The 27,552-nt window shown below is 52.2% G+C and overlaps 15 protein-coding genes across 15 annotated transcripts; 7 read left to right on the forward strand and 8 right to left on the reverse strand.

Moving 5' to 3' along the window:
- The first annotated feature begins 64 nt into the window (after window positions 1-64).
- Window positions 65-1,884, forward strand: V1518DRAFT_417168 (uncharacterized protein). Its single transcript, XM_066904213.1, has 3 exons — window positions 65-204; window positions 254-417; window positions 471-1,884. The coding sequence occupies exons 1-3, from the start codon at window positions 98-100 to the stop codon at window positions 1,733-1,735; spliced, it is 1,536 nt and encodes a 511-aa protein (XP_066759496.1). The 5' UTR covers window positions 65-97; the 3' UTR covers window positions 1,736-1,884.
- On the reverse strand, window positions 1,856-3,553 carry V1518DRAFT_417170 (phosphoribosyltransferase-like protein). Its single transcript, XM_066904214.1, has 3 exons — window positions 3,321-3,553; window positions 3,200-3,267; window positions 1,856-3,146 (listed from the first exon to the last, which is right to left on the reverse strand). Exons 1-3 carry the CDS (start codon window positions 3,425-3,427, stop codon window positions 2,017-2,019), a joined length of 1,305 nt encoding a protein of 434 aa, XP_066759497.1. The 5' UTR covers window positions 3,428-3,553; the 3' UTR covers window positions 1,856-2,016.
- Window positions 3,554-3,647: 94 nt separating this feature from the next.
- On the forward strand, window positions 3,648-5,857 carry V1518DRAFT_417174 (P-loop containing nucleoside triphosphate hydrolase protein). The gene has a single exon (XM_066904215.1). It carries the CDS (start codon window positions 3,793-3,795, stop codon window positions 5,695-5,697), a length of 1,905 nt encoding a protein of 634 aa, XP_066759498.1. The 5' UTR covers window positions 3,648-3,792; the 3' UTR covers window positions 5,698-5,857.
- Window positions 5,799-6,849, reverse strand: V1518DRAFT_282270 (TLC domain-containing protein). Its single transcript, XM_066901062.1, has one exon. The coding sequence runs from the start codon at window positions 6,776-6,778 to the stop codon at window positions 5,900-5,902; it is 879 nt and encodes a 292-aa protein (XP_066759499.1). The 5' UTR covers window positions 6,779-6,849; the 3' UTR covers window positions 5,799-5,899.
- Window positions 6,850-6,957: 108 nt separating this feature from the next.
- V1518DRAFT_417176 (V0 complex, c/d subunit of ATPase) lies at window positions 6,958-8,544 on the reverse strand. Its single transcript, XM_066904216.1, has 3 exons — window positions 8,452-8,544; window positions 8,246-8,367; window positions 6,958-8,157 (listed from the first exon to the last, which is right to left on the reverse strand). Exons 2-3 carry the CDS (start codon window positions 8,272-8,274, stop codon window positions 7,152-7,154), a joined length of 1,035 nt encoding a protein of 344 aa, XP_066759500.1. The 5' UTR covers window positions 8,275-8,367; window positions 8,452-8,544; the 3' UTR covers window positions 6,958-7,151.
- Window positions 8,545-8,750: 206 nt separating this feature from the next.
- V1518DRAFT_417178 (oligomeric Golgi complex subunit 8) lies at window positions 8,751-9,944 on the forward strand. The gene has a single exon (XM_066904217.1). It carries the CDS (start codon window positions 8,762-8,764, stop codon window positions 9,923-9,925), a length of 1,164 nt encoding a protein of 387 aa, XP_066759501.1. The 5' UTR covers window positions 8,751-8,761; the 3' UTR covers window positions 9,926-9,944.
- On the reverse strand, window positions 9,911-10,852 carry V1518DRAFT_417179 (mitochondrial 37S ribosomal protein uS15m). The gene has a single exon (XM_066904218.1). It carries the CDS (start codon window positions 10,808-10,810, stop codon window positions 9,956-9,958), a length of 855 nt encoding a protein of 284 aa, XP_066759502.1. The 5' UTR covers window positions 10,811-10,852; the 3' UTR covers window positions 9,911-9,955.
- A 1,382-nt stretch (window positions 10,853-12,234) lies between these two features.
- Window positions 12,235-14,493, reverse strand: V1518DRAFT_427550 (uncharacterized protein; the record flags this gene model as incomplete). Its single annotated transcript, XM_066906046.1, has 3 exons — window positions 12,235-14,327; window positions 14,380-14,420; window positions 14,480-14,493. 3 exons carry the CDS (start codon window positions 14,491-14,493, stop codon window positions 12,235-12,237), a joined length of 2,148 nt encoding a protein of 715 aa, XP_066759503.1.
- Window positions 14,494-14,729: 236 nt separating this feature from the next.
- V1518DRAFT_417186 (WD40-repeat-containing domain protein) lies at window positions 14,730-16,442 on the forward strand. The gene is made up of 3 exons (XM_066904219.1): window positions 14,730-14,776; window positions 14,841-14,987; window positions 15,047-16,442. Exons 1-3 carry the CDS (start codon window positions 14,774-14,776, stop codon window positions 16,247-16,249), a joined length of 1,353 nt encoding a protein of 450 aa, XP_066759504.1. The 5' UTR covers window positions 14,730-14,773; the 3' UTR covers window positions 16,250-16,442.
- On the reverse strand, window positions 16,420-17,060 carry V1518DRAFT_417191 (60S ribosomal protein eL27). The gene is made up of 2 exons (XM_066904221.1): window positions 16,944-17,060; window positions 16,420-16,885 (listed from the first exon to the last, which is right to left on the reverse strand). The coding sequence occupies exon 2, from the start codon at window positions 16,746-16,748 to the stop codon at window positions 16,506-16,508; it is 243 nt and encodes an 80-aa protein (XP_066759505.1). The 5' UTR covers window positions 16,749-16,885; window positions 16,944-17,060; the 3' UTR covers window positions 16,420-16,505.
- Window positions 17,061-17,491: 431 nt separating this feature from the next.
- On the forward strand, window positions 17,492-19,686 carry V1518DRAFT_373681 (uncharacterized protein; the record flags this gene model as incomplete). Its single annotated transcript, XM_066901438.1, has 3 exons — window positions 17,492-17,974; window positions 18,275-19,312; window positions 19,366-19,686. Coding segments are annotated over 3 exons (1,842 nt in total), but the record flags the coding sequence as incomplete, so codon positions are not given.
- A 198-nt stretch (window positions 19,687-19,884) lies between these two features.
- Window positions 19,885-22,121, forward strand: V1518DRAFT_417196 (uncharacterized protein). Its single transcript, XM_066904222.1, has 7 exons — window positions 19,885-20,227; window positions 20,282-20,542; window positions 20,592-20,858; window positions 20,918-20,981; window positions 21,028-21,441; window positions 21,496-21,698; window positions 21,756-22,121. Exons 1-7 carry the CDS (start codon window positions 19,961-19,963, stop codon window positions 21,945-21,947), a joined length of 1,668 nt encoding a protein of 555 aa, XP_066759507.1. The 5' UTR covers window positions 19,885-19,960; the 3' UTR covers window positions 21,948-22,121.
- V1518DRAFT_417197 (uncharacterized protein) lies at window positions 22,017-23,091 on the reverse strand. The gene has a single exon (XM_066904223.1). The coding sequence runs from the start codon at window positions 23,071-23,073 to the stop codon at window positions 22,120-22,122; it is 954 nt and encodes a 317-aa protein (XP_066759508.1). The 5' UTR covers window positions 23,074-23,091; the 3' UTR covers window positions 22,017-22,119.
- A 219-nt stretch (window positions 23,092-23,310) lies between these two features.
- V1518DRAFT_427556 (uncharacterized protein) lies at window positions 23,311-24,381 on the forward strand (the record flags this gene model as incomplete). The annotated part of the gene is made up of 2 exons (XM_066906047.1): window positions 23,311-23,388; window positions 23,446-24,381. The coding sequence occupies 2 exons, from the start codon at window positions 23,311-23,313 to the stop codon at window positions 24,379-24,381; spliced, it is 1,014 nt and encodes a 337-aa protein (XP_066759509.1).
- A 27-nt stretch (window positions 24,382-24,408) lies between these two features.
- Window positions 24,409-27,552, reverse strand: V1518DRAFT_394053 (uncharacterized protein). The gene is made up of 3 exons (XM_066901790.1): window positions 27,234-27,552; window positions 26,828-27,182; window positions 24,409-26,780 (listed from the first exon to the last, which is right to left on the reverse strand). The coding sequence occupies exons 1-3, from the start codon at window positions 27,525-27,527 to the stop codon at window positions 24,463-24,465; spliced, it is 2,967 nt and encodes a 988-aa protein (XP_066759510.1). The 5' UTR covers window positions 27,528-27,552; the 3' UTR covers window positions 24,409-24,462.

A 27,552-nucleotide genomic window follows, 5' to 3' on the forward strand; every position in this document is an offset into this window, starting at 1 on the left:
CGTGACAATTAAGCCGCACGTGCTGTCTCGAAATTTTTTGCGGGAGCCTAGAAAACCTGCACCGACACATAACCAACATCACCACTACACCACTGCCATGCTCATCCTCACAGAGACCCCGGCGGGTTACGCCCTACTCAAGGCCAAGGATAAGAAGATTCTTGACAGCGCCATCGGCATCACCCCCGAGAGCATTGTCTCCGCGTGAGTCCCCACGAGCAGCTGCAGAGAAGGTCGAGGCTAACAGGCACAGGCTCAAGGTGAAGGCGTTCGCCAAGTTCGAGTCCGCGGCCAGCGCGCTCGATGAGGTTAATGCGATCATCGAGGGTAAGGTGTCGACGAAGCTGGCAAACATGCTGACCGACAACGCCGACACGAACAAAAAGACAAAGCTCGTTGTTGCCGACACCAAGCTAGGTGAGTACTTCTCTTTGCCATACGACCCGTCCGCTACATATTAACAGCTCCAGGCAACGCCATCAAGAGCCTGCCGAATGTGTCCTTCAAAATCATCTCGGACTCCTCCACCGCGGACCTGTACCGCAGCGTGCGCGAGTATCTACCCTCGCTCCTCCCGGGCCTGCAGGAGAAAGATCTGTCTGTTATGTCGCTCGGTCTTGCGCACTCGCTCGGCCGCCATAAGCTCAAATTTTCCGCCGATAAAGTCGACATTATGATTGTCCAGGCTATCGGTCTGCTCGATGATCTTGACAAGGAACTCAACACGTACGCCATGCGCGTCAAGGAGTGGTACGGCTGGCACTTCCCCGAACTCGCGAAAATCGTCACCGACAATGTCGCCTACGCGCGCGTCATCAAGGCCATGGGCTTCCGCTCGCGCGCGGCTGAGACTGACCTCTCTGAGATCCTCCCCGAGGAAATCGAGACTGCGCTCAAGTCCGCTGCCGAGGTCTCCATGGGCACTGAGATCACAGAGTTCGACCTCGACAACATAAACGCGCTCGCAGAGCAGGTCATCGACTTCTCCGAGTACCGCGCACAGCTCTCGTCCTACCTCACCGCGCGCATGCAGGCCATCGCGCCGAACCTTACCGCTCTAGTAGGCGAACTTGTCGGCGCTCGCCTTATCGCGCATGCTGGTAGTCTGATTTCCCTCGCCAAAGCCCCCGCGTCGACTATTCAGATCATCGGCGCCGAGAAGGCCCTGTTCCGCGCGCTCAAGACGAAACACGACACCCCGAAATATGGCATTATCTACCACGCCTCGCTGATTGGCCAGGCTACCGGCAAGAACAAAGGCAAGATCGCACGCATGCTCGCCGCAAAGGCCGCCGTGTCCATCCGCTACGACGCACTCGCCGAAGACCGCGAGGACGTCGCCACTATCGGTGTAGACACCCGTGTCATGGTCGAGTCGCGACTAAAGGGTCTAGAAGGTCGTGAGCTCTCTCTGTCGACTACCCCCGGTGGCAATAGCAACCATATTCCAGTGAACGTGCGGCAACAGCCCAAGTTCGAGTTCGCCACCCAGCGCGCGTACAACTTTGATGCCGACGCGGTCGTGGCGGCGCCTACGAACGGCAAGTCTAACGGCAAGAGAAAGATCGATGTTGTTGAGGAAGACGAGGACTCCGACGACGAAGATGCCGTCGCGCCCATGCCCCCCGCGCCCGTCGAAGAGGAGGCGCCTGAGGAGGAAGAGGAAGAGAAGCCGACAAAGAAGTCCAAGAAGACCAAACACCACAAGAGCCACAAGAAGCACAAGAAGGAGTAGAATACTATGGGCTGGTTTTGTTTTGTGTCCCTTTCTTTGTTCTTGCAGCTGGTAATTTGGTGTTTATGCTTTGTTGTAAAATACGCATGTTTGCTCGTGTCATGTTTTCGTTAGTTAGGCTTTATAAAAGTTTGAAAATATTTCATTCACTCGTAAGGACAATTTTATCAAGCGCAGCTATAGCCACAGCAGTGATTTTTGGTGGGAAAGGGGATGTCTAACTCAAGCCATGCTCTACCAAAATGGGAAACCCAAAACGCAAATGTGAAAGTGACTGTGGATCATAAGGTTGAGAGATCAAACAGCATTGAAACGGACTCGCCATTGTGAATCCGCCTGATTGCCTCGGCAAAGATCTTGCTGATGTCGAGAATCTCAAGCTTGTCGCCAAGAAGCATCTTGTTCTGCAGCTGCGGCGCGGAGTTGGTGGTGACAACCTTGTCCAGCGCAGACGCGGTGATGCGCTGCACCGCATCGCCGGAAAAGATGCCGTGAGTGATAATCGCATAGACCTTGATCGCACCCCGATCTTTAAGCAGTTTCGCGGCGCGTGTGATCGTGTTCGAGGTATCGACGAGGTCGTCGATGAGCAGCGCGACGCGGTTTGTCACGTCGCCGACGAGCATCATCGACGCGTGCTCACGTCCGTGGTGCTTCACTCCGTTATGATCCCTCATCGTCCGCCTCTCCTTGTGAATCAACGCGAAATCCATGCCAAGCGCGTCCGCGATCTTGGTCGCGCGCTTCGCACCACCCGCATCCGGGGATACAATCACCGCCTCTTGATAATTCGGAATCGCACTTGTGATATAGTGCTGCAATATAGGGCGTCCGTAGAGATTGTCCACCGGGATATCAAAGAACCCCTGAAACTGCGGGTCGTGCAAGTCCATGGTGATAATATGGTCCGCACCGGCGCAGGTGAGCAGGTCCGCGACCAGCGTGCCAGACTGCGCGACCCACTCCTTATACCCTGTATTTATTTCTGCTACGCCTGATCGTGGTTGCCACATCGACGTCGTAGCAGGCGTGTCCTTCATCCTGAGCTTTTCAAATTCTTTATCCAACGCGCGCGCCGCTGCCGCCGGCAAAGGCTGCGACCCTGCAGCGGAGAGGAACGGGAACCCCGGCGTGGAGGTAGGAAACTCGGTCGGCGTGTGCGCGACGCTGCTGACATGGCGCGGGGACGGCGGGATGCTCTCGAAAGTGTACTTTTGGCTCGAGGGCTTCTCGGTGGGAGTTGGAGTACTTGCCTTCGCGAGCGGCGCGCCGAGCTTGTTGTATGGCAGGTCGGGCTGGCGCGAGTAAGGGAAGAGCGGCATGACAGCGGTAACGCGCCGCGCGGAGGCAGTTTTGCACGCCGCGATGGTGATGAGGAGTTCAATGAACGTGTCGTTGACATGGCCGCAGCCTGCACTTTGTCAGTGGTGCAGCCTGAGTAGAAGCCGCCTTCGTAGACCATACCCGACTGGATCACATAAACGTCCTTTTCCCGCACGGATTCCTGAATCGACACGGAGGTCTCACCATTACTGGAGCACAGGGTGAGTACACAATGTCGTCCTACACCACAACTGGTACGCACCTGAACTTGCCGGTGGTCAAGCCGCCCTGCTGTATGCCGAGGATGTTGCAAATGCGTTCGACAAGCTCAGGGTGAGACGAGCCGCCGAAGACGACGAGATTCCGCATGGAGGCCGTTGTGGAGAGAAGCGAGCGAGGGAGCTGTTGAAGAGAAAATGGCGAAGAGAAATGTGTGGAGTACGAAGAACGCGCCGCGCCAAAGCCCTAACCATGCTTATTTAGCACAACTGCGGCGCGAAGCTTTGTTTAAGGATTAATCGCAAACGTGGCGAGAGGATCATGCTGTCCGAGCCGCATTGGGACTTCAAATTCTGCTTCCTCGAGGACACCACCACCACTACCACAGCAGTCCTCTATGGCGGGATCAAGACAGTGGGACGCCATCGTCCCGGCTCTGTCGCCGTGGGTGTATGTTGACAGTACTTCATTTTTACGTGCTTTGCTAACAACATAGCTTGGACACCGTCCGCGGCATGGGCTACCCGGCCATGACGCCAGTACAAGCCGCTGCTATCCCGCTCTTTCGCTCCAACAAAGACGTCGTCGTCGAAGCTGTCACTGGCTCAGGCAAGACTATTGCTTTCTTACTGCCTATTGTTGAGATATTATACCGCACTGCGCCGTTGCCGAAGGCACATATCGGAGCGGTGGTGGTCGCGCCTACTAGAGAGCTTGCGAGCCAGATTCACACAGTGTTGGAGTCTGTGCTTGCATTTCAACCGGCGAAGTTACACCTTGACGAGCGCGTGCAGGATGATGACGACGACGAAAGTGCACCTCCATCATCGACTTTCTACGAACTCCGCTCGCAACTGCTCATAGGCGGTGCCACTACCTCCGCACACGACGCACACGTCTTCCGCTCGACATCCCCACAAATCCTCGTCGGCACGCCCGGCCGCCTTCTCGACTTCCTCACCGCGTCTGGTACTCCAGTGCGTACGTCAAAGCTGGAGATATTAGTTCTCGACGAGGCTGACATGTTACTCGCACTCGGTTTCGATAAGGCTGTGAACGGCATCCTCAGTGCGCTACCGAAACAGCGGCGCACTGGCTTGTTTTCTGCTACAATGACCGACGCGGTGGGTGAGCTTGTGCGTGCTGGGCTGAGGAATCCGGTGAAAGTTGTGGTGAAGGTATCTGCCGCGCACAACGGCGCTGCGCCGACTGAACAACGCACGCCGACGTCGTTGGATATCTCCTACATCACGCTCTCACCCACGACCAAAATCCCTACGCTGATACACTACCTCAGCACACTTTCCTACCGCAAAGCGATAGTCTACTTCCCAACCTGCGCCTCTGTCATGTATTACTACTCTGTCCTCTCCTCGCTCCTTCCTCTCTTCCCGTCGGAATCTGCATTGCACCTGTCTTCCCTGCACGGCAAACTCGCACAATCACCACGCACGAAAACGCTTCGTACATTTACGAAAATACAAACTCGCGCGGTACTCCTCACCACCGACGTTGCAGCGCGTGGCCTCGACATCCCGGACGTCGACGTTGTCATCCAAATGGACCCGCCGTACGATCCCGCCATGTTCCTTCATCGCTCCGGTCGTGCCGCACGCGCAGGTCGTCACGGCGAGGCGATCGTCTTTCTGACGCGGGGGAGGGAAGAAGGATACGTACAGCTCATGCAGGTCAAGAAGGTACACATGCGCGAGTCGAATATGCCGGATACCGTCACAATTAACATCCTCCCTCTCTTCACCACTCGGCTGAATAAATGGATGCGCGAGTGTCGCGAACACCACGACGCCGCGCTTACAGCGTATGTGTCTTACATCCGGTTCTACACAAAGCACACAATGACCTCGATCTTCCGTTTATCCGACTTCAACTTTGTCGGATACGCGCGCGCATTCGGTTTAGTCCGCATGCCGCGAATGCCGGAGATCAAGCAGGCGCAGGCGCAGGCTTTGCGGCGGCGGCGCGAGGTAGATGATAAGAACGAGGAAGGGGATGCAGAGGTACAGCTTGAAGAGGCGCCGGAGGGTGGGTGGCTTGTGAAGTTTGATATGGATAAGTACGCATACAAGGACCCGCAGAAGGAAGCATCGCGACAACGAGCATTGCAGGAGCAGGCGCATAAAGATGCCGAGAAAGCATTACGAAAACAGCAAGCACCACCGCCGCCAACGCATAAACCTGGCACAACAATTGCGTGGTCGGATAAAGTCGACCGCAAAGACCGGCGCGAATCGCGCCGTGAAAAGAAACGCGTCAAGCGCGAGGTTATAGAAGTCAAGGAAGAAAGCAATGTGCCAGCCGAATCCTCGGAGAGCGAAGATATTGAAGAGGACTGGAAAGTGCTTGTCGCTGAGCGACGAGGGAAAAAACGGGCGGCGGTGGCGAACTTTGATGACTTATAGAGTGTACATATGTAGCATTATCATCTAGACAAATTTTTTTGGGTGGTGGTGGTTCTTGTGGTACAAGGAGACGAGAGTGTCGCGGATGTCGTGTGCTGGTGGTCGTGGGGTACGTTGCGATGTGAATGAGGGCGTTATGTAAATGGACGATGTGAGTAACCACGAGTACACGTATGTACAGCGCGCGACGGGACTATGACTGTCATTCCATCTTATGCCCCTTGATATCCTCCTCCTCATTCAACAAATCCGGGATATCCTTCTTTCCCGCCTTAGTCGCGGCCATGCGGCGCTGCAGTGCGGAGATCATCTTGGAGAACCAGTACACATTAAGGCAGTCGAGTGAGAAGTTTGAGGAGAGCACAATGAGTGGCATCCACAGCGGAGCATCACCGAGGTTGTGGTACATATCCAGAGCGAGCACACCGACGGAGTAGAAGCCCCAGATGATACGCGCGAAGAAGAACGAAACGAGTAGGAGGACGCCGTTGACGACTTGCACCTTCTCCGGTACCGCACCGGCCGGTAGATGCGTCGCAAACCAATGCACATTCAAGAACGGAGTTGAAATTTCAAACATCAAGAACCACGGGCCGTAGTACATCAGGAACGGCTTGAAGGAGAGCAGGAACACGCAGAACGAGGCAATTCCGTGTACGGCGAAACCAACACCAAACCACTTGATGTACTTAATGCTTATGTAAGAGTCCCACGCAAAATAGCCGATCGCGAACGCGTACACAAGGCCAGCGTAGGGCGAGTACGAGAACAAATGGTCATCCTGGACGTCCAGGTCCCAGAACACCGGGAACGCGAGCGCGAGAATGAGGATGCACTGCACCTGCGACACGATGTGGATGTCAAAATTCAACCGCGTGCGCCGCGATAGCGCGCGGTACGCGTTGCCAACGAAGGTGTTGCCGAAGAACGGACCCAGCAGCATCAGGCCCTCGTAGAGTACGAAAGCTAGCACGAACTCGTGCAAATGCGGCGCTAGCGTGGGAAGCCCCACCGCGTCGCAGAATGTCTGCAGTGTATCCGCGAGTGCGGGGGGGTATTCAATTGCGAGGGGGTCGCGCATTGCGGCGGTGTGGGGGTGGTGGAGGGAGGGGGGGAAGAGGAGAGGGTTTACTGTGATGTGGTGAAGATGACCGGACTTCGGCGGTCTGGACGGCGCGAGTTTTGTTGAGTTGTTTATCGCGCTCCCGCTACGAATCCGCGCATCCGGTTCACGATTGTCCACTAGAACACTCAATTGAAGAGTATTATATTCCAGCTGATTCTCGTAGACAAATGACTGTGATTTTGTCGGTGGACATTGGCGGGTAGTATTGTGGTGGCATGCTTCTCATACATTTCTACTACATCCCCTAGACTGTACATTTTCCGTCATTAGAGTATGAAAGATTAAGGATAACAAAAAGTAACTAAAAGCCGTCAAAGCAAAACAAAAACTAAAAGACCGAGATGTAGTTGTTAATGCGCTCTTTCTGGTTTTGGGCAATGCACTCAGCGATCCAGGTAATGTTCCGGATCTCCTGCTCCTTTGCCTTTACCCACGCCCAGATGGCGGAGTAGGTGAACTGCTGCGTGAACGCGTTCCGGCAGAGCTCCATCTCGCGCAGATAGAAGTGATCCTCGAGCGATTTGTTGTTGGCAGTGTCGAAGAAACCCTTGTAGTCACCCACGGACTCGACGGTCAGACGAACCTGCTCGATGTCGTCGGCGCTGGCAAGGGCTTCCGTACCGGCGGGGTAGAGCTTGCCGAACTTGGGCGCGAGCTGAAGACGTTCTTCCTTTGTGATCTCAGAGCCAAAGGAGTTGAGCGCGATGTTAATGACGCGGCGATCAGCCTCGAACTCGAGCAGGGTCGACATGACCTCATTGGAAGGTGAGGGCAGTGCCCTACAGAATGCGTAAAAGTCCTCCAGGTAGGCGCGGTAGATAGTGTTGCGGACAATCTCGATGTTGAGATCGTCGAGGTCGGCGGCGGAGAGGCAGTCCTTGAAGTACGGCGCGAGCGGGGTGTCGATGAGCACAGTGTTATAGAGCTCCTCAACATTAGTCGCCACGCAGAGCGCGGGCAGAGACTCGAACCAGCCCAGAGGGTTGCATCGCTGGAGCAGCTCGTGCGTGTCGCGCTCGTGCAGGGTGCCGGTGATGAGCAGCGCGACGTTGTCAATCATGTACGCGTAGGTGATGTAGTCCATGAACTTGCTGAGTGGCTGCACTGCCTGTGCGCGGATGTAACGGAACTCCTCGATGAGTTTCTCGTTGGCCTTTTCGGCGATGATGGAGGTCGACAGTGTGCCGGGCACGTTGGCCAGGAAGTTGCCGTAATCAGTGGCCGAGAGCTGCAGCTTGAGATCCTCGAGCGTGTCGCACTGGACCAGGTTCGCGTAGTTGGCGGTCGACAGCAGCGCGGAGCGGTAGCCGCGGACGATACCCTCGATGTAACCGCTAGTGATGTTAGCGCAAGCCGCGTGGAGGAGGGGAGGGTGGTGGGGATGGGAGCTGGCGCCACTGCGCAACGACCGGGACGACATACTTGTTTCCGTTGAAGAAGACACCCTCCATTGCTGATGTGTGTGGTCGGGGAGAAACGAGAAGAGTGGAGACACTATGTGGAGAGTAGACTGGATGCCGAGGACGGTGGGATGTCTGCAAGAACTTTTTCTGGTGAGTGAGGCGGACGCGGTGAGTACCGAGGCGGCACATTGCGCGGTCCGGAGAAGCGCAGTACAGAGTACATACAGTGCAAGACGACGGCAACAACGAACGAACGACGGCGGACGCTCTTGCAGGCGGTGGCGATGGCGGTTGAGAAGTGTGAGGGAAGTGGTGAGCACCGAGGAGACAAGTCCGGCCAAAGTGCTGGCCAATTGATTCTGTTATCGGCCTATCGCGGTACGGAACCCAATGCTTACAGGCACGTGCTGCATGGAACCGGTCGGCTGCGTCGGTTCATTGAACTGACTCACGTGCATCAAACGAGTTTGGAGAGGTGGTTCGCGCTGCGGTTCACAACGCCGGCTGCATCACAACCTCCTACTGCTCTCAGTACATGCACCCAATGGACCCCCTCCTCGCCCTTCTCGAGGCAGATCTCGGCCCCGATCTTGTCGCCCGTCTTACTGCAGATCCACAATGCGCACACTATCTTGCGCACGTCCGTGCACTCACCCTCGCTGCCCTCCCCGCCGAATCTGCGCAGCTCGCAGCGCAAGCACAGCAGGTCGACCGCGCTCTCACCGCGCTCGCCGTCGACTCGCGGCCACAGCTCATCGCGACCTCCACCACCCTCGAGTCATTCACAGCGCGCTTTGACACTCTTGTGAACGATGCGCTGCCTCCACTGACCACTGTACTCCCCGCGCTTGCGAACAATGTTGCGTCGTTTGAGCCCAGGAACGAGCGCACCCCCTCGGCCACGCTGCTCGCCAACGTCGACAAGATCCTCGATATCCTCGAACTTCCAACGCTACTTCTCACGTGTGTGCGCAACGGAAACTACGCCGAGGCACTCGACCTCGTCGGCCACGTGCGCCGTCTCGGTATTCGTTTCCGCGGACTAAAGGTGATCGACATCGTCCAGGCTGAAGTCGATACAGTGCTCCTCGAGATGACGACGACACTCCTCCGCCTTCTCCGCGAAAATGTGCAGCTCCCCACTGCCATCAAAGTTATCTCATACCTACGCCGTCTCCAACCATTTCAGGCATCGCCCAACGCGGCACTGGAGCTCCAACACATATACCTCCTCTCACGCATGATCCACCTCAAGACCCAACTCCGCGCACTCGACCCCCTCCGCGGACTACCCGAGAAATATCTAAAACGCTACATCGAGCTTTTTCGCGAATTCGTGTTTGCTGCTGTAGTTGGCTTCCGCTCCATCTTCCCCAAAGAGCATGCCGACATCGACGACACCTCTACAGTCGACCCCGGTGAGCAGCTCCTCTCCTCCTTCATTTACAATGCAATCGCGACTCTTCGCGCCACCTTTGCGGCAGTCATCCCCACGATCCCCGACAAATCCACATACGAGTCACTCTACCTCCAGATCATATACTCGTCCCAATCCCTCGCGCGTGTCGGTGGCGAGTTCTGGTCACTCCTTGCGGACAACACCGACCTCGCGTCGTACACCGAGCAACACACACCGAACCCGTGGATCTCCGCCCTTGCGAAGCAACGAGAGCTCGCAAAAAAGTTAAAAACGTATTAATGTATCTTTTGCATATCTATGTACAATTGCCTACTCCAGCAGCCGCTTGGAGAACCTAAACTCCTTCGTGACGACGCCGTCATCAAGTCCGAGCCGCTGCAATAGCAGAGTGTACCGCGCGACGTGCCGCTTGCGCAGGTACTTCAACATCGAGTTGCGCTGTTGCACGAGGATTGTAAGCTGTCGGATCGCTGTGTAGTCGTGGAAATTCTCCTTAATATGCTCCGCCAATCCGAGAATCCGCACCGTCATGACGCCAGCCTGCGCCTCGGGCGAGCCGGTGTCGAGACTGTGCGTGCCCATATCCGTAATGACACGACTCACTTCAAGCTGTCTCCACTGCGCAAGATTCGCAGCTCTCAGACTCAATGTCTTCATAACAGAATCCTGCTCCTCCTTCAACTTCTCCCCCGACACCCCAACCGGCATGTTGTACATCGCAATCTTCACCTCGGCCTCGGTGTACCCATGCGCGAGCGTACTTCGTGCCTCGATCTCCTTCGCAGCAGCGTCCGCGTCGCGCGCGGTCGAGGCCTTAGTCGAAGCACCGACTGCGCCAATACCACGCAGGATTTGCCGAATGAACGGGGTATAGGTGCCATATATAGCATTGGTCCCGAGTTTGGCGGTCTTGAGGAATTTTTTAGTTTCAATGTACGGGGGACGCTGTGCGCGAATCTCTGCTATTTGCTTGTTCGTGAGTGCGCCTTTGCGCCGGGACGTGTAGCCGCGGGCTGTCGTCGTCGTCATAGTTGAAGCGATGTTGGTGGTTCTCGTCGAGGAGGATGGCGATGGCCGCACATTCGACAGCGGGGGTAACGCCGAAACGTCTCGGGTGTGTACGTTCCAAAGCGCACGCAATGGCGCGCGTTTTAGTTGGACCATTGCTGCTGTGTGACCGTAGATTCAGGGAGTCGCCGCGATGCTCGAGATGATGTGTGTGTCCGCGCGAGTGCCGCCCGATTTTTTCGTCCGAGCACACGAGACCCGTAGTTTTACGACGTCTTACTGCTCCACCACTTCTCCAGCACGCAATGAAGTACCCCATATCTAGTTGTACAGATGCGTGCTGTTGCTGAACGGGCTAGCATGCCGCACGTTCTGATGCTGTTTGAATTCTTGTAATACCAGTTTTGCGTGAAGCGGGAGATCTCTCATGATTAATAACTTGATTACCATCCAGCACACCGATATGATATCCCAAATCGTTTGATGATAACACATGCATCTCTTCGAAGCCACTATCCAGCGCGCGTTTGTCGTAAATCTTGCACTTTTCTTCCGGCTCGCCCTGCCGCCCGTCCTGATCCACCACTCACTCCGCCTCTAGCTCCGTCGCGATGTTTGTTGTCCACCTGATCGCTCGCGGCGACAGTTCACACAATTATCCATATTCAAAACATGAAAAATCCAACACCTGATCTCTCGTCACTGTTTTCACCGCTTTATCTCCGTCGCCGTACCTCCTCGCCTTGGTCGATAAGATTCGTGTTCGTTGAGATGGCAAATAGATGATGACTTTGCCATCGAGCTCAGACAAGATGTTTGTATTCTGAATGTATGAAGAGGAACGGGGATGGCCCTGACCTAACCTTATTCCATGTCCTCATGTATCCCTAAATAGTCCAACATTCCCGGGTTAAACGCGAGGGTAGGTCGTCGGTGGTTAGGGTTGTGCCGTGAGTCCAACAAGTCTCGGGCTCTGTCATCCTGCTTGGTGTTAGTGTCGTCGCTGTGATATTTTTTTTAGTATATGGGAGAGCAGTAAGAGAGGACGGGAGCGGTTGACTCACTGTTGCAGATGCCGATATTCGCCCTATCACTGCCTGCCGTCCGTCGCTATGGCTGTCGCGTCCGTCGTCGTTATAAGTGGTTGCTGATCTTGGGTCTGTAACGTATTAGCAAATATAGAGCTCATTTGTTCTTGAACTTCGTGCTGGATGAGTGCGTGGAGCGTGAAATGGAGGAAGGAGGAGATAGAGATGACAGGCGAGGGAAATATTCACGTGTGCGCTAACTTGCGGATGGGCAGAAGCGAAACATAAGCGATATGGCCTTGTTGGAAATTCACGGCGGGCTAGATGTGCCACGCGTGTTGTCGTATCTATAAACTGATATTGCCATATCTCTCAAATCAGCTGTTTCAAGAAATGCTTTTCTTCTATCGACTAAGTCTGTTGCGCGACACCTCTCGTCAACACGCGTACCGTCATGCTGCAACACAGACAACACTTACGAATTGCAACCGATTGATTCACAGAATACTAACAAACCAACACCAAAACTCCATGGATATATATATATAAACGTTATTCTGAATCGCTACTGATATTAATAAAATTTGTCATAGTCTTTGCGTGCACGGCATGTCGTGTCCGCATGCGATCTACTGCGTCGGCAGCAAAATCTCGTTCCATCCTCTCCTCAATCTCGCGGTCTCTCTCAGCTCTTTCGAGAGGGCTGATATCCGTTGCCTGCGTTACCACTGACGATGTCCGCACTATTTCCAGTTTTCGTAAAAAGTCTGGCGTTGATGGGGGATCCGACAAAGGCGATGACGTGCCGACGTGAGTGTAGTCCTTCTCTCTTGTAAATACTGACAGCTCTGTTGCAGTGAGGCTCATTGATTGGAGTGGCGTGCATGCTGTCGTAGTCTCTGCCATGACTGTCGTAGTAGTCGAGACTCCTGATAGCTCCATGGTACGAGCAAATGATGTTGTCTTCGTGATACCGGTATTGGTATTAATTGTACTGGTCTCGAATATACTTTCGCAATAATTCGTATGCTGCGGCGGAGACGATGGTAAATCATAGATGTTCACCTTCGATGCATTCGTCATCATCGGCGGTGACGACGGTAGTAAGTTTTCAGTCATTCTCTTAGCCTCCGTTGTTGTCTTAGACTTCTTCGGCGATGACAATGAGATATTCTCAACCATTTCGTTAGCCTTTGTTTCCGTCTTTGATTTCTTCGGCGAGGGCGATGGTGATGTGCGCTTCTTGGTGGCCTGTATCCACTGATCCAGTTTCGTTTTTTGCGGCGAGGACGCTTTTCTCGTCGTCTGCTTTGATTTTGAAGCCTTCGCAGCTGCGGCAGCTGCCTTTTCGTTTTCGGTCCGTATCACTGTCCGCTTGTATTCGTCGATCATGTCGGATACATGAACAGATTGTATCAAGATGTAATCCGCAACCCAGACTTTCAGCTCGATAGACCGATCTTTTGGTGTTCTAAGCCTTGGTGCAGTAGTAGTGACGGAAACTTGTGACATAGACGTTGCTGTATCGCTGACTTCGCTCTCAGAGTGCATCGTCCCGGACGACATCAGTACCGACGGTACTAGCATTGGCGACAACTGCCCCGAGATATTTCCTGGGATCACTGTTATCCTGTATTCGAGAATACCGCCTGTAGTCTTGGATATTCTTGGTTTCCCAATCTCTTGAACATTCCGCCCGACGCCTTTCATGAGCTCCATTGCCAGCAGCGTCGGCGCGAGTTTCACTGAAAATTGGTCCTCGTTGTAGTGCAGAATCGTTTGGGCGTACTGCCATAGCTTTTCAATATCCGCACCGTTGTAGTTCCATTCGATTGGCTCTGTACGCCCGGATACCGTCGGGGTCAGGTACATTTCAAATAACTCCCTTTCAGGGAAAGTCTCCGGTAACCTGATGACATTGTGCTTAGAGGAAAACTCGCCCTTGGCATTCGTACGCAGATTCTCAAGAAGGCCCTCTTTCCACAAGTCGATCGCCGCCTTGTCAAATCTGCACGCGATGAGTGATTCTGCGTATCCGGCTTTTGCGATTTCAATGGCTGTCTTGACGCCGCAGTTCTTTACACCACGCGTGTCGTAGTCTCCCCCGGACAGCATCGCGATCAGTGCCATTCCATTGCTAGTCAATTGCACTTTCTCTTTGATCCTGTCAAGCGTATGCAGAGTAGCTTGCACTGCCGAGGTTGACGCAGATGACCCCGTATTGTTCTTCCAATCTGATAGCACATTGCCGCACCCAAACATCAAGACATCGACATCGCGCGTGAGAACGTAATCAACCAGCCCATTCTTCTCCAACCATGCACATTCAGCTTCAGCCTCGCCAGGTGCGTCTATCCACGTGAAGCCGAACGCCGTAAGTAGGTCCTTGAGCCCGCGGATCACTCGATAGTCTGCAGCGCTCACGGCCTTATTTCGCTTGAATGCTGGCTTGTGCGGGCCATCGAAGACGAATACAACCTCGATACCAAGAGCAGCGAGGCGAGCTAGTCGGTAATAGGCTTGGCGTTCGTTGGGTACGTCGCCAGTCTTGACATTATTCTGAAAACTCCAGAGGTTGCCGTCGATGGCGAGTCGAAGAGGGCGGTGTTCGGCTTTGAGCATATCCTCAGCCAATTTCGAGACACCTAGCCACCGGTTAGCAAAATGACTTAGAGCAGCTGCAGATGAATTGCATACTAATAGTTTCGCCTACATTTTTCTTAATCGGCGCCCACAAACTATCACCGTACTCGTTAGTTCGTTATCTACAAAGTAATCTGGCGACTGTAGATCTCACCCTTGCACGCCCATTGCTGCTCAGTAGTTATGACTTGAAATGGTACTCGTATTTCTGGCTGTCAGGGTACCCGTGAATAAACAGTTTATTGATGGGACGGTGTGAACCCGAAAGTTTCGACAAAATCAATTTAATCCCGTATTTACACTTCGCCATCTCGAGTTAGCGCATCTCATCGCTACGAGCCCCATTCCATAATGTCCCAACTTCTCAGGGGTCGTGCGCCTCAGAAATATTTTGAAAAGAGCGAAAGTCCGAGATTCAAGATCAGCTTCAAGCCTACATCACCACACGATGGTGCGTATTTTACTACTAGTGGATATTTGAGATGTATGGTTGCTAACTCGAGTCATGTTTGCAGAAGGTGAAATCTCTGAGCAGGTCCTCGGACGTATATCTACCGGCACGGAATACCGAAGTCTCTCGGCTGCCACGAAACCTCGACCCTGAGCTGCATCCCTTTGAGCGAGCGCGAGAGTACTCGCGGGCGCTAAATGCGACTAAACTGGTATTTCATATTGAGGGGTACCATATTGTGTGAAAAACACGACTGACACTTCATTACAGAGCCGAGTATTTGCGCAACCGTTCGTGGGACAGTTGGGCCACGGACACATCGATGGCGTGTACTGCCTGGCGAAGAACATCAAGCGGATAAACGCTATAGCAAGTGGTAGCGGTGATGGTATTATCAAATACTGGGATTTGACCACTCGGGAAGAGGCCGTGTCGCTCAAGGCTCACCACGGCATTGTGAAAGGTCTGGCGGTCACGCTTGACGGAAACATGTTGAGCTGTGGCATGGACAACACTGTCAAGCTATGGGACGTGAACAAGGCCTCAGAGCCGGAAGGTGGGCTTGTCAAAACATTTCTGGGCGGCAGTGGATTCACCGGGATCGACCACCATCGAACTAACTCTATCTTCGCCACATCTTCCAACAAGGTTGAGGTTTGGGACATCACCCGCTCCAAGCCCACCGCTGACCTCTCATGGGGCGCTGACAACGTCAACTCTGTCAAGTTTAATTTGTCCGAGCAGTCTATTCTTGCATCCACTGGAAGCGATCGATCAATCGTGATCCACGACCTGCGCTCCAACTCGCCAGTACAGAAACTGGTCACTCTCATGCGCACAAACACAATCTGCTGGAATCCTATCGAGGCCTTCAACTTCGCGGCCGCTAACGAGGATCACAACGTGTACATGTACGATATGCGCAAGCTTACGCGTGCACTGAACGTGTACAAGGATCACGTTGGAGCTGTTATGGACGTCGACTTCTCGCCTACCGGTCAAGAACTTGTCACCGGCTCGTACGACAAGACGATCCGCATTTTCCGTGTCAGAGAGGGCCATTCAAGAGATATTTACCACACGAAGCGGATGCAAAGAGTCATGTGCGTCCGTTTCTCAATGGACACACGCTACATCTTTTCCGGCTCAGACGAAGGTAATATCAGAATCTGGCGAACAGAGGCTTCGTCAAGGACGGGCGTCAAGTCAGCGCGGCAGAGAGCGAAGCTGGAGTACGACGCTGCACTTATCGAGCGATACAAGAACATGCCCGAGATCAGACGTATCAGTCGTCACAGACACGTTCCGAAGCCGATCAAAACTGCGACGGAGATCAAGAAAACAGAAGTCGCAAGTATCAAAAGGAAAGAGGACAATATGCGCAAGAGAAGCAAAAAGGGCTCAATGCCGTTCCAAAAGGAAAGGGAAAAGCATGTTATCGGTGTTGCGATCAACCCACCACAGAAGGAGTAGTTGGATGTCTACGTTTTGTATCATAGTTGCATGGGAAAAGTAATGCAGTCGTTGCTCTTAAACTAGTTAGCAATATCGCTTTGCAATCTTGTCTCCATTGCATGTTAAGGTCAGTCTGCTCGGGGGAGTCGCAAACAGCATGGCGCGTCGGCGTGAAAGAACCATGATAATTCAGTGATAGCTGAAATAGAATACATTATTTTGAAACTATTCACAAAACCTAACCATATAACATTTTATTGGAGAAGCTTGGCGTTTAGAAACGGAGCTTGCTGAAGAACCACTTGTTCCGGCCGCTTTGGTATCTCTCCTCGAAGGCCTTCTTGATGACCTTCTTAGCATCCTCCCGCTGGGAAGGCTCCTTGAAGGTGTCGTTGGTGACGGTGTTCTTGAGGGTTTCGAGGTCGAATGCGTATCGGGTGGGCATGAGATGGTTGTAGTTGATGACCTTAATGAAGGGCTTGACCTTTGATCGCTTGGCCGCCTTTTTGACACCCATACCCTTGGTGAACTTCAGCGGGTAGCGCTCAACACCGGCAACGAGGGCGTGACCAAAAGGGTGGCTCTTGGTGCCATCGTCCTGTGGCTTGATGATGACAACCTTCTTTCCGGCGTATCGGCCGTTTACGACGATGGCTGCTGGAGTGTTAGCAGTGTCCTCCATGGCAACGATCACGACAATAGAATGACGTACCAACTTTGCCCTGCTTCAAGAACTTGGAACCCATTGTATGACTGTGTGAGGATGCGAGGTCGCGGCTTTCGTCGTTGTTCGTCAAAAAATACCCGTTCCGCGATGATGGCGCTTTCGAGAGACGTTCTTCGAGTCTACCTGCGAATTAGGGTTGTTCTCTATGTGTTTCCCTGCCCTAAACGTGACTGTGGTTTTACGCGGCTCAACCCGCATGGCTTAGCCCCTGGATCTGAGCCCTAAACCGCAAGCGGACGTTGTCCAGCCAACGCCTCATGACCAAACCTTAACCATTTCGTAAACACACAATCGCGCGAGTTTACGCGAAGTTGCCTGTCCTCCGCAACGTAGGCAATTTCTCTTCTCGGTATCTTGCTTGTACCGTTGCTGCAAAACATTTGCTTTCAACTGCTTACGCCTGTACTACCACGATACCCTGCGCACAATGTCGATTCGACCTCAGTCTACACTGAAGCATACCAATTCCGGATCCAACAGCACGCCAATGTAAGGGGGACACGTAAATTGTCTTTCACTGCTACGCAAATACTAATGTTCTGGTAAGGTGGGATTCTTCCGACCCTGGACGGCATCCGCCGCCTCTGCCATTGCACGCCGAGTCCAGTTTGCAGTCACCGTCCAAGCCTACCTCTATATTTGGCAGCGTTGTGCGACGAGCCGTGTCGCCATCGCGGCCGACGGTCAAGGCAGTACCACAGAGCACGAAAGACCAAATGCAGGATATCATGCCGATCCTTGTCCGTCTCGAGGATTTCGTCAAGAACATCGACGCGACGACCAAGGCGTCAGATTATACTGTCCGCAAGACGGAGGCGGAACTTGAGAGCCTTTGGCGAAGATCGCAGGACAACGCGGTCGATCTTGTCAGCTTGCGGGATATTATTTGCAACTCTGAGGAACTTATGAATGGAAAATTGTCTGAAGTCACTGAAATGTTGAAGGAACAACACGGCGAGGAATCTTCGCGCGACATGCAATTACGCCTTCAACGAGTTATTTCCGGTCTTGCGGAGGTCAAGGTGTCAATCAATCGAGTGGAGAGTGCGGCACTAGATACGTCGAAATTCGACAGCATCATAAGAGCGATCGAACGCTCGCAGTCAGATCGGAAGCTAAATGAGCTACTCGCTATTCTTCAAGATATTAGCGCATCTTCGTTGACACATGATGAACGACTTGCTTCTGTTGCCGAGCTTGTCACGTCTGGCCCCTCAGCACAAGTTGATATAGATGGGCTGTTGCCGAAACTGCAGTCCGTAATTCTACAGTCGATGCAGAACGAGGACAGTGATAATGTGGCACGCACTCTTGAGAGCATGCAGAAGAATTTTGAGGATCTGAAGGAAGTTGTCAGGGCAGCATCTACCAAGACTGCCACAGCGAACTCGGAAGTGTCTACCTTGGTTTCGAAGTCCAAGTCCGAACTTCTTGACTTGTTTCAGCAGCTGTCAGTCTGTGTTCGAGAGCAGGCTGACAAGTCCGCCCCCCCTGTATCAATTGACCTGTCGTCTACCAACAAGAAGCTCGAGGAACTGTACTTTCAGGTTCACAGTTTGATGCAGAAGAAGACGGACAACAGCGACATCGTCTCCGGTATCGAGAGCCTTCACTCGAAGGTCGACGAGCAGGGTAGCAGAGATTTCTCCGCTCACTTTCAGCCAACCAACACAAGCCTCACAAAGCTGCAGGAACTATCTTCACAACAACACTCCGCCGTCAATGACGGACTAGCCATTGTGCAAGCTGAGCTTGCGGCTATTCTATCCACGATCACAAAATCGCATGAAACAACCGCCGCCAATGTACTTGACGGCTCAGAGAGGTTATTGACGAGCATGAAAGACAAGATTGTGGAAAACTTCAATCTTAGCATCAGAGCACTCTCAGCTAGCTCCGTTGGAAGCACACAGATTTTGACAGAGATCGAGGACTTGAAGAGCATAGTTGCTAACCGCAGCGACTCGACTCTGGATTCAACACTTAAGGAGCACGAGAAATTGGATCAGATTCTCAAAGACATCTCTGTTTTAACGGAGAACATGAAGCCGCTGTCAATGCTACCGCAGATTCACGCTAACTTCGTTGAGTCGACAAGCCAGTTTGGTAATCACATCGTAGAGGAGCAAGCGAAGCTTCTGTCGGACATTGATAGACTAAAGGCAGAGAAGCAGAAATTGACTGCGGAGATCACGGCTCTACACACAGTGGTTACGACGCGGACACTACAGCTGGAGACACTAGAGGACAGAGCGCGTAAATTCGAACAACGGCTAGCACAACACATGATTTCTCAGATCAAGGTTGCGCCAAATTCTTCTAAGAAGTCTCCAAAGTCAGGTTCCTATGCAAAGGTATGGAATTTAGATATATATGTTTCTACTGTGACTTACTAACATCAACAAAGCTCATGGACTCGTCGATTGATACTATTGATGAAAATTCGGGGAACGTTTCATTTTCGTCAAACGTACCAAGCAGTCCGCGAAATGGCAAGGATGGAGAAGACAGTTATTACGACATGTCAATTCTGAAGGAAATTGGCTCGCCGGACTCATCACGAGTGCTGTCGTTCTCAGACAATAAGGATGAAAACAACGTGAGGCGATCGTCATGGAGTAGAAAGCTAGGATCTGCGTTTGGGAATGGAAAAGAAAACGAGCTGCATGTGCTTAAGAGAGGTGGAATCCGATCTGGCAAGGGCAGGAGTGTGAGCGAGAGACTGTGAGGACGGATGAATCGGTTGGCGTCGCTAGCTTGCTTTGATGTAACAACGTTTTGTAGTTTGGCTTCGTATAAATGTGACAATATCATGGGAATAAGGATGCTGGTGTAATTGTAACTGGCGCAGTGGGCGACGGCTGGCCCTGTACGTAACTTTGAACACATGAGTATGTAACTGAAGGCGCAAATCCCAAGCCGCACATGTGCATGTCTCTTCTCCATCTTATGTCACCAACAGGATGCGATGATTGTGTAAGGTTTTTATTTAAAACCGATCTATGACATTCCGAATCGGACCTTTTCTGAAACGATACTACTCTTCGTCATTCCAAAAGTTTACATCTGGTCGTGCTGGCCTTGCGAAAGTTAGCAGGTCTAAGAGAAAGATGGCGGTGCCGGCCGGCCTACACTCCATCAGTTTAGATCAGACCGAGGCGAAGATCCGCGAGCTGCTTGTCGATGCTTGCACCGAGATGGACGCTAGCCGACCGAAGGGCCAGGAAAAGCTTGTACTGCGGTTTACTGGTGGTTGGGTTCGTGACAAGGTATGCAATGCAAAGTCAGTCCTTGCGAACTGGTATACTGACATACGCTTGTAGCTGCTTGGGTTCTCGAGTCACGACCTCGATGTGTCGATAAACTGCATGACTGGATATGACTTTGCCCAGCAACTTCTCCAGTTCACGAACTCTCAGGGTAGTCGTTATGCTACTGCGATGAAGGGGATGTTCAAGATCGAGATGAACCCCGAGAAGTCGAAGCACTTGGAGACCACGACGACCAAGCTCTATGATATTGATGTCGATCTCGTCAACTTGAGAAGCGAAGAGTATACTGAATCGAGTCGAATTCCTACAATGGCAAGGCTGTTGCTTTCAATGCAGTTTGGCAGTGGCTAACACTACATAGAAATTCGGTACACCGACCGATGACGCCTACCGCCGCGATGCAACAATTAATGCACTGTTTTTCAACTTACAGACTCAACAGGTTGAAGATTTTACACAGCGAGGACTAGAAGATTTGGGGAACAAAGTCATACGGACGCCGCTTGATCCTCTGAGGACGTTCCAGGACGATCCCTTGAGAGTCTTACGACTGTTGCGGTTTGCAAGCCGATTTAATTTTACTATCGCTGAGAGTACAATGGCAGCGATGAAAATGGACGTTATTCGAGTATGTTCTGTAGCTGTGGAGGTCAGTCTAGGACTTTTAATATTGACTGGTTTGTATAGACTGCGCTAGGAGACAAGATCAGTCGAGAGCGGATAGGAGTCGAACTAGACAAAATGCTTATTGGTGAGCAACCTCGTTATTCTAATCGATTAACATCTAATCGGTCTAGGCCCGGATCCTCTGAGAAGTTTGATGTTGATCGAAGAGGCAGAGTTATACGATCCGATATTTCAGCCTCTACCACACGTTATGCCGAAAGATGCGACTTGCATTGAGTCGCCGTTGTCTGCGGTCGTGCCTGTTCTTGGAGCGCTACTATCATCTGAAACGGTTCCAGTTCTGACTCGGACTGACCTAGATGATCCCGCGTATATGCGGTTAGTATATTTATTCGCCACAATTTATCCATGGGAAAACCAGATCGAAGCCAATGGCAATTCCAAAACGCCGATCGCGGCTTCTGTCGTCAAGCGATCCTTGAAACTAAGCTCAGCTATTGGACAGGCAACGAGCGAGATTTGCATTAATTGTGCTGAAATCGCACAAGTCGCGGACAAAAGCGAATTGACGAGACAGGAAGTTGGTGAGTATTCTCATTTAGAATGGTATAATAGTGGGATATATTGACTTGATGTAGGGCTGTTAATTCGGAAATGCGGGGTATATTGGCGCCTTGCATTCTTCTGCAGTCTCGCGAAAGACATCGTGCGCATACAATCTGCATCGTCACAATTGCTCACGGAGGAAGTTGCCGCCAAAATTAGCAGCTATGTTCATCTGACAAAATTCGTGGACGACTCTGGGCTTGCGGAAGCGTACAATTTACGTCCCATTCTAGATGTGAGTTCATTCTTGGGCATTGCTGACCGAAGTGTTGTCTATTAATCACATTAATAGGGCAACAAATTGGTGACGGTGCTGAACCTGCCGAAAGGTCCGTGGATGACTGGAACAACACAGAGAGTGATCGAATGGCAACTGGAAAATCCAGACAAGACTGCCATAGACTGCGAGGAATATTTACTATCCGTCAAAGACTCAATAGTTGCTACTGCAGCTGTGGTCCCCGCAAAGAGAACCAAGAAGTAAGGCGCAAAAGCAACTTTGTAAATAATTAGCACAAGGGTGCAAACTTTTGGCCGTGACGATATGTAATAGCTTCCGAAGTTGTATTCTAGTCCATAAGTATACATACGCGTCATCTAAAAATATTGCCATAAAACATGACCCAGGTGGAATAGCGCACAGAATGCAGTCCAAATCAAGTACAGAGAGCTCTCATGTCCCTCGTCGCTACAACAGCACGTTGCAAGTCTAACGTAGAGCCATCAAGCTTGAATTCAAAATCCTTCTTCGACAGAAGTAATAGCCCGGAGAACGTAGGCAATCCTGTTTGGCTCGGTGGTGCAAGTTTCATTATCTGTTCGATATCACGCAGGTATCCAGTGAAGCGATCGCGCGTACGTCTCATTCTCCACGCGAGCATGACGGTATCCCACGGCGAGAACTTTTCAGAATTTAGAATCATGCAGCGGTACTTCGGGGGTATCATTGTGATCGCCTTGCTGATCAGCTCAAACAGCTCAGCGAGTTCGGTAGACGGGACAGACGTCACGAATTCAATATCAGTCGGCGTGCTGCTGTTGATATTCTTCAGAGATTGATCAGAATTCAGAATTCGGACGGTACAGTCGTGGAACGCCATAAGCGTGGGCTTGTAAGGGATGATCAAACCGCCGTATTGCTGGAAGCCGTACTTGCTCTCCTCAAACTCGCTCGGAGATACCAATGTAAGCTCAGAAAACTGATCAAGACTCTTTGTGATACCCAAATTTGTATATCCACCCGCCAGAGTGATGTTAATACTGAGATTCTCGACGTCGAATATAAGCGGGCTATCTGATGCCGACGTCTCTGTGACTTTATGGGAGCGCGAATGTAGCTGTTGCTGGTGTTGAAGCTGCAGCTCAATCTCCTCTGGTATCGACGCCGCGAGCGTGTTGCCGGAAACCGCGGAAAAATACGCAGATGTGATAGCCCGCGTCGTGAAGCGCATGCGCGTACGTGCCGCTGGCTGCGGATCCGTCGCCCATGCTGCGCTCATGCCGAGCGAGCTCGAGCTCATTACAATTCGACTCACGCCTGCGACAAGCGAACCGAGGACGAGGAGCACATGCAGCATCAAGCCCATAGGGCTTCCCGAAATACTCACCATTTTGCTTTTGCTGAGAACACTTTCGTATTGGGAAGAGATTACTATGAGAAATCTACGGGAAATGACTGTTGCTACGTGTGGGCGATTGATGTGATTGGTGATTGCCAAACGGCCTAGCGATGTGTACAGTCGCGTGCGGCCGGTTTGATCACTTATACGCCCCATATCAAAGCTTCCTACGCTGTAACGAGTACAGTCTACAGGATATGCAGTTTTAAATTCTACCATATCGAAGGAATGGCGTCCCCCAACGGCCATCTAGTGTGCTCAGGAACGCCTGCTGAGCACGACTTGAAGGATACTGACTACTTCAGTGTACATATGAGTCCGTCCATCAGCTAAAGACTTCAAATTACTGAGACTTTTCTACAGTTTCGACCGACGATTCATATAAACCAACTTGTCACGACTGAGCACTATCCTGTACCAATCAAAGCACACGAAGACAGGATCGATGCCACTGTCTGTCATGTCGAGCAGGTATCGTTACGCTCACCGGCGAAGGTTAAAGTTGATGGAGTCTACGGCACATTTCGCTCTGCAGTGGGCAAGCATGTGTTTGAAAGGAGTCGCCAGGTCTCAACCACTGTTGATCGTTCTCGCGAATCGCAAGACGCGGTCGAGATATGCGGCACCGTAATCCGCCACAAACGCGCGCATGGCTCAGCAACACAATCGCTACTCCGCAAAATGAAAGAGAACCAACTCGAGACTTTTGACCGCATCGACCGCAGCGCGATACTTACCACAGAGACAAAGGCCAGGCTGTATGATACTCACAAGTCACATGCGTCGACAGATTGGATCGAAAGACTGAATCTAGCCGACAAGGATATCGCGGAATTGTTTGATTTTGCAAAGATACCGATTAGAAATCCGCAGGGAATGTGGAGTATTCTCAAGGGGGCAGAATTTTGGTCGAAAAAGCCCGAATTGAATGCCTGTACTGATCAACACACACACCCCATGAACACGACAGTACTGCGTAAACCCATGCCATCAAAGCCGGTAGAGCATAAACTCAGCTCGCTCGATGCGTTACGTGCAACATTGCATCGCCGTCGCACGGAACTAGGCGAAGCAGCAGGCCGCAGATGGCATCACGTATGGCGCGACACCGCCACGGACGACGCGCTCACTCCATTCACGACGATCGATTTAGACGACGATTCCGGCGCCTCAGATGACTGGCGCACAAAGCAGCCGCCGTACGCGTGGAAGGAACTGAAGTTCTCATCCGTGAGGCAGAAGGAAGAGCTGCCTAGATGGAAGCAGGCGCTCAGTAGGCTCTTCACAGAGCGCGAATAAGTGTAGTACTACTTGACGATACTCTACAATGAGTTTATTCTCAGACTTTTGATATGATACAACAGTGCAATAGATGAAAATCTATGATACAATAGGCGCTTTGAGACTCATGACGACCTTGCGCTTTCCAGTACTCTCCTCCAACGCGGTATCAATGTGAACAACAACTTTATCGAAAAGCTGCAACTCAGTCTTCGTCTTCGACTCCGGATTGACGATAATCATGTACTGCTCCTCGTCGAAAATGGACGGTGGCTCCGGATTCGCAAGATCGCGTAGCGATATACGCCCCTCGATGCCAAATTGCGGCACAAACACGACAAATCCGTTTGAAAATACCTTCATGATATACCCCTCTGCGTCCATCTGCTTACTCTTCAGCGCCTGGCCAACGTAATACTCCACCGACGCGCGGCCAGCGAACTGCGCTGCCCGATGACGTCGGTTGATGTTTGTGCAGATACGCTCGAGCTTTGGTTTATCACGCAGACTGGGATGCAGCGGCTCGTATTGAATCGCGGAGGCGAGCTGGCGGTGCACGATCACGTCCGCGTAGCGGCGGATGGGAGATGTGAAGTGTGTGTAGATTGGCGACGCCAGACCGTAGTGTGCGAATTCTGGGTATGCCATAGTGCCAGAGCAGAAGTACTCGGCAGCGAGCATGCACCGCGTTGCCATGATACGGATGAGGGTGTTCAAATAAGGCTCTTTAAGATCCACGCAGGTATCAAGACTGTCTGCCAGCGCACGGGAAGATTCGTCACGCAACTGCATGCCCTTGCAAACGCGTAGTTGATCCATAAGCACCTCAAAATTTGTGTGCGGCGGCCTCCCGTGGCGTCGCAACATTGCGGTCTGCGGGAAGGACTCGTAAATCTTCGCCGCGACGCTAATATTGGCGAGTAACATGAACTCCTCAACAAGTGAATTTGTCTCCTTGAGCTGCTTGACTTCGATGTCCATCGGATCAGATGTCTCGCTGTCCGTTTGCACCTTGACTTCCGGACTCGCCAAGTTCAAGGCGCCGGCGTCCATGCGCTTCTTGCGGAGAATCTTAGATAACCGGAGAAGAGTGCGCATGCCCTCTGTCAATGGGTCGGTCTGAGTTTTATCGTCGATCCGCAATTGCGCTTGGTCGTAACTGAATGCTTCTCTGGATTTGATTACCGACTTTGTAAACTTTGTATCCACAATCGTTGCGTCCGGCGTAATCTCCCAGATCACGGAGAACGCAAAGCGCTCGACGTACGGCTTGAGCGAGCACAGATCTGTACCGAGTAGCATTGGCAACATATCGATTCTTTTATCAACAAGATACACCGTCGTGCCGCGCACGGCTGCTTCGGTGTCCATGGCGGTGTCGGGTTTCACAAAGTTCGACACATCCGCGATGTGAACGCCGACGGAGTAGTTCCCGTTCGGAAGCACACGCGCGTGAAGTGCGTCGTCGATGTCTTGACACCCTGGCGGATCGATACTGCAAATCAACAAATCGCGTAAATCTTCTCTGCTCTTCCAGCCCGGATTTGATTTGTCGTCGGGAACAACCCAGTTGTGACCTTCCGCAGGTAGACAATCCAGCACGGACTGCGTGAATGGTTGATACTGCACATCGTATTCCAGAAGTAAACTCTCCGTCTCGGCCTCCTTTGACTCGATATTTCCTAACAAGCGGACAAAATGGCCCGTAGGATACCGTGAGCGCGGATCCCAAGTATCGACGGAGACCAAAATGCGCTGTCCGAGCAAGGACGCCGCCTGACGCGTGCGAATGCGGATCTTGGGAATACACTTGTTCATGGGAATCACAAACACCGAAGCCTGTCTTCGGGACCCCGTCGCATCCGCCGAGAATGATGCCGCGTCGACGTGACCCACATACGAGCGCCAGTTGCGCTTGACCATGCCGACAACTTTCGCGGTGGGCTGTATGCGAAATTCAGCAGATTTATTCTGCGCATCATGAGCTTGCTCGATTAGTGCCTGACGTTCGACAGCCGAGACGATGTTGGCGTCGACGCCTTCGCCGTCAGGGTTATCGTTCTTCGCGAGAGCTTCCTCGTCGATGATTTTGGTGGACGGACTTTTCCACTGATCGCGGGGTAAGAGTTCGATGACAACGATGTCGCCTGACATTGCACGATTCAGACTTTCCCTACCGAGAACGAGTAACGGTCTTTCGAAACCGGCGACAGCGACGCTGCCTTCTAGGTAGTTGTACTGGCTGATGGTCAGGATACCCTGATGCAGTAGACCCTCTGCGATACCGCCGTGGATGCGCGTGGTGGAATAGTATTCCGGGTAGATCGACTTGGTCTGGCCCGGTACGGAATCATCTTGGACGACGATCATGTCCATGAGCGTGTCCGCATCCGGCAATTCCTTAACATATCCCTCTACTACTCACGTTAGCAATGGCACATCAACGCCACCCAACAGTACTCACAATTAGAACACGTCAAGCCCATCTTCTTCGCCTGTGCAATATTATCCCGATCATTCGACAACAACAGAATCGTTGGTGCATCGCTCCCCACTGTCTCCTGCAGATGCCGCATATACCACAAACACGCCGTGCGGATCGCTCTGTCGTTTAAGTCGTTAATCGACTCATCCTCTCTACGCTCGAGGTAGGTCTCCTGCCGGAATTCGTTGTGGAAGACATAGAACCGCTTCTCGGCGCTCGCAGTGAGCGCGCGCAATCGATTGTAGAGGGGAAGGCTGAGGTTGCGGAGTTCGTCAAGTGCGGTTTGGAGCACTATAACGTCGTAGAAAGCAGCTTTGTGCTCGAATAGGTCCATCTACACACGTCAGTATACGCGTGTCAGAAATTCAGGAAGAGGAATTCATACAGCTTTGACGAAAGTATTTGTATCCGGAACGATGTAATGCCGACCCCACAGCCTGAGCGATAACGGCTCACTGGAGAGCACAAACGGGCGCACAGCGCCATAGGAATCCTTCGGTGGATGCAAGGCACACACAGAACATAACTGTGACGAGCACGGGATATCAGTTCTCAGGTATCGTTCCTGGACAATCTTCGTCGCCTTGCCATTCCGCGAACGGACAAACACTTTCTGAGAAAGCGATAGCACGCGATTAAACGGGTCGTCGTCACGGCTTGCTCTCTTCGCAGTCGCCATGCTACCGATCCAATGATTGCTTAGC

Source organism: Limtongia smithiae (genome assembly GCF_038497785.1).
Source record: "Limtongia smithiae strain NRRL Y-17922 unplaced genomic scaffold V1518scaffold_6, whole genome shotgun sequence".
Classification (NCBI taxonomy): domain Eukaryota; kingdom Fungi; phylum Ascomycota; class Lipomycetes; order Lipomycetales; family Lipomycetaceae; genus Limtongia; species Limtongia smithiae.

What these genes read in the sequence shown, in the direction of transcription:
- V1518DRAFT_417170 (XM_066904214.1), bottom strand. Translation starts at nt 3,427, where the DNA reads ATGCGGAATCTCGTCGTCTTCGGCGGCTCGTCTCACCCTGAGCTTGTC. An exon ending in TTGACCACCGGCAAGTTCAG is followed by an intron (nt 3,268 to 3,320) that starts GTGCGTACCAGT and finishes CCTGTGCTCCAG; the next exon opens with TAATGGTGAGACCTCCGTGT. An exon ending in CGTTTATGTGATCCAGTCGG is followed by an intron (nt 3,147 to 3,199) that starts GTATGGTCTACG and finishes GACAAAGTGCAG; the next exon opens with GCTGCGGCCATGTCAACGAC.
- V1518DRAFT_417168 (XM_066904213.1), top strand. Translation starts at nt 98, where the DNA reads ATGCTCATCCTCACAGAGACCCCGGCGGGTTACGCCCTACTCAAGGCC. An exon ending in CCCGAGAGCATTGTCTCCGC is followed by an intron (nt 205 to 253) that starts GTGAGTCCCCAC and finishes TAACAGGCACAG; the next exon opens with GCTCAAGGTGAAGGCGTTCG. An exon ending in TGTTGCCGACACCAAGCTAG is followed by an intron (nt 418 to 470) that starts GTGAGTACTTCT and finishes TAACAGCTCCAG; the next exon opens with GCAACGCCATCAAGAGCCTG.
- V1518DRAFT_394053 (XM_066901790.1), bottom strand. Translation starts at nt 27,527, where the DNA reads ATGGCGACTGCGAAGAGAGCAAGCCGTGACGACGACCCGTTTAATCGC. An exon ending in CAAATACTTTCGTCAAAGCT is followed by an intron (nt 27,183 to 27,233) that starts GTATGAATTCCT and finishes TGACGTGTGTAG; the next exon opens with ATGGACCTATTCGAGCACAA. An exon ending in GGGCTTGACGTGTTCTAATT is followed by an intron (nt 26,781 to 26,827) that starts GTGAGTACTGTT and finishes TAACGTGAGTAG; the next exon opens with TAGAGGGATATGTTAAGGAA.
- V1518DRAFT_417179 (XM_066904218.1), bottom strand. Translation starts at nt 10,810, where the DNA reads ATGGTCCAACTAAAACGCGCGCCATTGCGTGCGCTTTGGAACGTACAC.
- V1518DRAFT_417174 (XM_066904215.1), top strand. Translation starts at nt 3,793, where the DNA reads ATGGGCTACCCGGCCATGACGCCAGTACAAGCCGCTGCTATCCCGCTC.
- V1518DRAFT_417197 (XM_066904223.1), bottom strand. Translation starts at nt 23,073, where the DNA reads ATGGTGAGTATTTCGGGAAGCCCTATGGGCTTGATGCTGCATGTGCTC.
- V1518DRAFT_417196 (XM_066904222.1), top strand. Translation starts at nt 19,961, where the DNA reads ATGACATTCCGAATCGGACCTTTTCTGAAACGATACTACTCTTCGTCA. An exon ending in GTGGTTGGGTTCGTGACAAG is followed by an intron (nt 20,228 to 20,281) that starts GTATGCAATGCA and finishes ATACGCTTGTAG; the next exon opens with CTGCTTGGGTTCTCGAGTCA. An exon ending in ACTAGACAAAATGCTTATTG is followed by an intron (nt 20,982 to 21,027) that starts GTGAGCAACCTC and finishes TAATCGGTCTAG; the next exon opens with GCCCGGATCCTCTGAGAAGT.
- V1518DRAFT_417191 (XM_066904221.1), bottom strand. Translation starts at nt 16,748, where the DNA reads ATGGGTGTCAAAAAGGCGGCCAAGCGATCAAAGGTCAAGCCCTTCATT.
- V1518DRAFT_417178 (XM_066904217.1), top strand. Translation starts at nt 8,762, where the DNA reads ATGCACCCAATGGACCCCCTCCTCGCCCTTCTCGAGGCAGATCTCGGC.
- V1518DRAFT_417186 (XM_066904219.1), top strand. An exon ending in CGCTAAATGCGACTAAACTG is followed by an intron (nt 14,988 to 15,046) that starts GTATTTCATATT and finishes ACTTCATTACAG; the next exon opens with AGCCGAGTATTTGCGCAACC.
- V1518DRAFT_417176 (XM_066904216.1), bottom strand. Translation starts at nt 8,274, where the DNA reads ATGGAGGGTGTCTTCTTCAACGGAAACAA. An exon ending in GTCTTCTTCAACGGAAACAA is followed by an intron (nt 8,158 to 8,245) that starts GTATGTCGTCCC and finishes TAACATCACTAG; the next exon opens with CGGTTACATCGAGGGTATCG.
- V1518DRAFT_282270 (XM_066901062.1), bottom strand. Translation starts at nt 6,778, where the DNA reads ATGCGCGACCCCCTCGCAATTGAATACCCCCCCGCACTCGCGGATACA.